General features: G+C 45.6%; 1 protein-coding gene across 2 annotated transcripts in view; it reads left to right on the top strand.

Moving 5' to 3' along the window:
* The first annotated feature begins 1,217 nt into the window (after window positions 1-1,217).
* Window positions 1,218-6,543, top strand: part of zgc:92242 (SH2 domain-containing protein 4A) — a 9,724-nt gene continuing 4,398 nt past the window's right edge. Inside the window, exons 1-3 of one of the 2 annotated variants that reach the window (XM_042303258.1) lie at window positions 1,218-1,345; window positions 1,516-1,663; window positions 3,993-4,403. In XM_042303258.1, the coding sequence (XP_042159192.1) occupies window positions 4,223-4,403 (181 nt within the window). In that variant the 5' untranslated portion in view covers window positions 1,218-1,345; window positions 1,516-1,663; window positions 3,993-4,222. Of the gene's footprint in view, window positions 1,346-1,515; window positions 1,664-2,137; window positions 2,274-3,992; window positions 4,404-6,543 lie in introns of those variants that run through there. The other variant, XM_042303257.1, reaches the window with a different exon arrangement.

Below are 6,543 nucleotides of genomic sequence, written 5' to 3'. Positions count from 1 at the left end.
CACACCACAACACACCACACACCACACACCACACACCACACCACATAACACACCACACACCACACCACACCACACCACACCACACCACACCACACACCACAACACACCACACACCACAACACACCACACACCACACCACACACCACACCACACCACACAACACACACCACAACACACCACAACACACCACACAACACCACCACACACCACAACACAACACATCACACCACACAACACACAACACAACACACACACAACACACCACACCACACACCACAACACACCACAACACACCACACAGCACACCACACACCACAACACACCACACACACCACACACCACACACACACACACACACACACCACACACACACCACACACCACAACACACCACAACACACCACACACCACACACCACACCACAGAACACACCACACACCACACATCACACCACATAACACACCACACAACACACCACACACCACAAACAAACCACACACCACACCACACAACAACCCACCACACCACACCACACCACACACCACACACCACACACCACACCACACCACAACACACCACACAGCACACCACACACCACAACACACCACAACACACCACACACCACACACCACACCACAGAACACACCACACACCACACACCACACCACATAACACACCACATAACACACCACACACCACAAACAAACCACACACCACACCACACAACAACCCATACCACACACCACACCACACAACACACCAGATACCAGACACCACACCACATAACACACCACAACACACGACAACACACCACACATCACACACCATACTAGAAGTGGTGTAGTGAAGGGTAAATGCAAGCAAATGCACTTGACCTACTTTTCTTTTCTTAGCAGTTTACACAGCTTTTGTGGAAAAATGGATAGAAAGTATATTTTTTCACAGCGACCAGCAGTCAGAGTTTACACACCGACTTTTTGTTCCGTGAATGTGATTTTGTTACAATCCTTAATCACTGTATAATTACTGTATTTAAATGACAAGGAATCAAACGGTTACAGCAAAACGTGGAAGACATTTCCAGGCAAGGAAATCTACTTGGTAGTGAGTGGCCGAGTGCACACAAATAGGTGTGTCGAAACATATCTTTATCTGACAGCCCTGGAAAAAGTCCCAACCTGTGCTGGCTGGTTTATGACTAATGTGTTTTGTGTTTCCCCAAAAACTCCTACATGTTGCGTTGCAGGTCTGGGTTTTCCCTGAGACTACCTTGACCTAGCTGACCTTTCTCGACCAAAACAGGGAAAGGACCTTGAGCTGGCTATGGGCTACAATCTAAATGTACTGTAAGTGATTGAAATATTTTCTGTTTCCTTTTCCTGCTTCTATTCATCAAGACTCATAGCCAACATTTATTGACATGCTCTAAATACCCCAAACTAACATACAGTTACAGCACATGGTTATTGTTGTATACTGTAAATGTTCTTACTGTGTTCATGTTTTGCGTTAACAGTGTATTGACTTTAAGCCATGAGGCGGCACCAGGAACCAAACATCACAACACAAAGGCTTTCATTACCAGATACTGATCAGTCATGGCTGGGCTCAGCCACCTGATGATGACTACTATTGTTATCATGTTTATTAATGACCTGTTAACAGTAAGTTATTATACTTCTTCCTGTCTGTAAGAGTTCCTGATATTTCCACCTCAAAGAGGGAGGAGAGAAAGAGGGCGAGAGAGAGAGAGAGAGAGAGAGAGAGACATATATAGACATAATATGACATTTGAAATGTCTTAATTATTTTGGAACTTTTGTGAGTGTAATGTTTACTGTTAATTTTGTATTGTTTATTTCACTTTTGTTTATTATATATTTCCCTTGCTTTGGCAATGTAAACATACGTTTCCCATGCCAATAAAGCCCCTTAAATTGAATTGAAATTGAATTGAAATTGAGAGAAAGAGCGAGAGAGAGAGAGAGAGGGAGGGAGGGAGGGAGGGAGGGAGGGAGGGAGGGAGGGAGGGAGGGAGGGAGGGAGGGAGGGAGGGAGGGAGGGAGGGAGGGAGGGAGGGAGGGAGGGAGGGAGGGAATTTTATGATGTCACTGCAACCCACTCATATCCAGTATAAAGGCTGTACAGACTACTGTACAGACTACTACCGCTCTCATACAGACTCAGACACACACACACGTCACCCAGATACAGTCAGTCACAGGGTAACACACACGGACCGAAGTCGCTAATGCTACAGGCTGAGCAGTCACAGTAAGTAAAGTATGCTGGGTTTCTCAGGGGGTTCTCAGGGGTTTCTAAGGGGGTTCTCAGGGGGTTCTCAGGGGTTTCTCAGGGGGTTCTCAGGGGGTTTCTCAGGGGTTTCTCAGGGGTTTCTCAGGGGGTTTCTCAGGGGGTTTCTCCGCTCGACTTGCTTTTCCTCACCATTTTCTCGCTTTTGTTTTGTTTCTCTTATTTTCTTGTTCTTGTCTGAGTTCATCTGACTCTCACAACCCCTCTCTGTCAGTTTCAGTAAAACAGGCTCTGTTTGAAAACTCCACTAAACACTTTTTAAACATCTCCCTTAGTATGAAACACACATCCTCTTTCTCTCTCTATTTTGTATTTTTTGCCCCTGTTCTTTCTTTCTATGTGAACAGTGACGATGGTAAACCCTAAATGTATTTACATGCTGGCATAGATTCACGACTGCCTGCTTTGTGTGTCTGTGTGTCTTACTGCCGTGGCCAGTGTGTTACAAGCATCTGTTCCTGTTAGTCTCTAGTTACACTGGTGCATGTCTTTATGTTGTTATAATGTTGTTATAATGATGTTAGAATAGCTGTAATGTGTCTAATCTGTACCAGAGTTCGATTCCTGCAGTGCTTTACCTGTTGAAAATAGTAGGGGTATTCCATATATTAGCTGATAGAAAGTGTTGTTGTAACTGTTTTCTCTTCATTGATGTTCTGTGACTGTACAATTACGTGGTTGTTGGTAGTGTTGTTGGTCTGTCCCTCTGTGTTGTAATATAAGAGGATAACTATTGATTATTATCTCATTCACCTGCTCATTCACCTGCTGATAATGTTCTAAAAACAGTATGCGTGTTCATCTGAGCATAAGTAGGGTGACCATGAGCCTTACGAGGGGGGAAACATAGTTCTGGTTATCTCTCTGTCTCTTCTCTTCTGTTTTGGTCATGAGAGATGGCTGGTTATCTCCCCGTCACTTCTGTTTTGGTCAGGAGAGATGGCTGGTTATCTCCCCGTCACTTCTGTTTTGGTCATGAGCGATAGCTGGTTATCTCCCCGTCACTTCTGTTTTGGTCATGAGAGATAGCTGGTTATCTCCCCGTCACTTCTGTTTTGGTCATGAGAGATAGCTGGTTATCTCCCCGTCACTTCTGTTTTGGTCATGAGCGATAGCTGGTTATCTCCCCGTCACTTCTGTTTTGGTCATGAGAGATAGCTGGTTATCTCCCTGTCACTTCTGTTTTGGTCATGAGAGATAGCTGGTTATCTCCCCGTCACTTCTGTTTTGGTCATGAGAGATAGCTATTCTCGTTGCAAAGTCTCTTCCACCCCTTTTCTCTCTCTGTTTCTGTGTTTCTCTCTGTTTCTCTTCCCCTCTCTCTAAAAAATGATAAACAGTGCCAGTTTCCCTCGTTTTCTCCCTCCCTCTCTCTAAATCCAAAAATGGAAATAAAGCTAAGGTTCTGCGTGTGTCTCTCTCTGCCATTCTCTCTCTGTTTACATAAAAAGTCATTCTGCCACCCAGCTGGGTTGGTCTCTGGTCTCTGTTTACCTTTGAATGTTTGAAAGTAGTAGGGCAGTTCTCTGTGTGGGGGGTAGTAGAGGGAGTGGACACACATTTACTCACACACAGAACCAGACACATACACACACCTACAATTGTGTTGGTGGACAGCCAAAGAGGGAAAGACTGAGGAGAATGGCTTTAATCACATATATATACTCTCTCCTGCTCTAGAATACCAGCAAGGAATCATTGACTATCCACCCTCCCAGCAGAAGTCATATAACATAACGGAGGGAACGTCTAAGAAGTTGAAAGAGAACTCTTCAGCCTTTTGGAATTGAGACTGTACCAGATCCACCAGACGTTGGGATTTAAAGTCCTCTGTTGAACCAGGCCGGCACCAACATTTTAGACAGTCCCAACAGCACCAGAGGAAGGGAGTTCATCTAGGATCAGACAGTATGCTGGCTCAGATCCTACAGGAGATGTGGGTGGACCCAGAGGTTCTGGAGGCCCTGAGTGAAGACCAGAGGAGAATCTTGTTTCTGAAGATGAGAGAGGAGCAGGTCAGACGCTGGATAGAGAGGGAGGAGAAGGACGAGAGAGGGAGGAGAACCAGGGAACAACACAGGTCTAAAGAAGGTACAGCATTCTCTCTCACACACACACACACACACACACACACACACACACACACACACACACACACACACACACACACACACACACACACACACACACACACACACACACACACACACACACACACACACACACACACACTCACACACACACACACACACACACACACACACGCACACCAGTCCTTAATAATGAGCACAGAATGCAGAATAAAGACCATGTACAAAAGAGTATACTTCAGAACATGAACCTGGCGTCATAGTAACTGCATATGGGAAATGAGAGAGTATATTTCATAATTTATGTTTTCCTATGCCTGGGCGGTCACACCCACCAGTACCCTCCTCTGCCTCCTATCCTCTCTCTGCCTGCTCAGAATGTTCTGTCCACAGATTCAACACACCACAGGGCATACAGTATTGGCCAGGGAGAGAGGAAAACCCTTCAAATATAGAAAGAGAGAGGGGGAACAGGGGGGATGAAAGATGGGGACATGAGAGAGATGTGGAAGCAGGAGGTAAGGACGCAGGAGGGGGAGAGAGAGGAGGAATGTGGGGAAAAGTGAGTGAGAAGAAGAAGAGAAAGTGGCAGGGAGTGGGAGATAGAGAGAGAGAGAGAGAGAGAGAGAGAGAGAGTGAGAGAGGGGCACTGAGGAACTGAGCTTGCTTGAGCACCCACCCCACTATTCTGGGAAAACAACCCTGAAACCATACTCTACAGAGAATCAGCCTTCAGCTCAGGCCAAGTTCCACTACTCTCACTAACCCACGTCTCTCTCTTGCTTTCCCATTCTATTCCCTTCTCTCTCCATCTCTCTCTTTTACCCATTCTATCCCTCTCTTTCCCTGTCCATTTCTCTATCTGAAGGGATATAGAATGTGACCTATCCTTTCCATTGGTTCTAATAGAACAGTGTGTATATATGTAATACCCAGCATCCTCTCCCTCTCCCCCCACTGTATCTGATAGGATACAGAATTAGACGTATCCCCTACCCCACTCTATCTGATAGGATATAGAATTAGACGTATCCCCTCCCCCACTCTATCTGATAGGATACAGAATTAGACGTATCCCCTCCCCCACTCTATCTGATAGGATACAGAATTAGACTTATCACCTCCCCACTCTATCTGATAGGATATAGAATGAGGCTTATCCCCTCCCCCACTCTATCTGATAGGATACAGAATGAGGCTTATCCCCTCCCCCACTCTATCTGATAGGATACAGAATTAGACTTATCACCTCCCCCACTCTATCTGATAGGATATAGAATGAGGCTTATCCCCTCCCCCACTCTATCTGATAGGATACAGAATGAGGCTTATCCCCTCCCCACTCTATCTGATAGGATACAGAATGAGGCTTATCCCCTCCACCACTCTATCTGATAGGATACAGAATGAGGCTTATCCCCTCCCCCACTCTATCTGATAGGATACAGAATTAGACGTATCACCTCCACCACTCTATCTGATAGGATATAGAATTAGACGTATCACCTCCCCACTCTATCTGATAGGATACAGAATTAGACGTATCACCTCCCCCACTCTATCTGATAGGATACAGAATTAGACGTATCCCCTCCCCCACTCTATCTGATAGGATACAGAATTAGACGTATCACCTCCTCCACTCTATCTGATAGGATACAGAATTAGACCTATCCCCTCCCCACTCTATCTGATAACATACAGAATGAGACGTATCCCCTCCCCCACTCTATCTGATAGGATATCCCCACCCCCACTCTATCTGATAGGATACAGAATGAGACTTATCCCCTCCCCCACTCTATCTGATAGGATACAGAATGAGACGTATCCCCTCCCCCACTCTATCTGATAGGATACAGAATGAGACTTATCCCCTCCACCACTCTATCTGATAGGATACAAAATGAGACCTATCCCCCCACACTCTATCTGATAGGATACAAAATGAGACCTATCCCCTACACTCTATCTGATAGAATATAGACTGAGACCTATACCCTACCCCACTCTATCTGTCTGATAGGATACAAAATGAGACCTATCCCCCCCACTCTATCTGATAGGATACAAAATGAGACCTATCCCCCCCCACTCTATCTGATAGGATACAAAATGAGACCTATCCCCCCCACACTCTA

The sequence above is a fragment of the Oncorhynchus tshawytscha genome, linkage group LG21 (genome assembly GCF_018296145.1).
Source record: "Oncorhynchus tshawytscha isolate Ot180627B linkage group LG21, Otsh_v2.0, whole genome shotgun sequence".
Taxonomy (NCBI): Eukaryota; Metazoa; Chordata; class Actinopteri; order Salmoniformes; family Salmonidae; genus Oncorhynchus; species Oncorhynchus tshawytscha.
The sequence above is the reverse complement of the archived record's forward strand: the minus strand, read 5'-3'. Positions and strand labels throughout refer to the sequence as shown.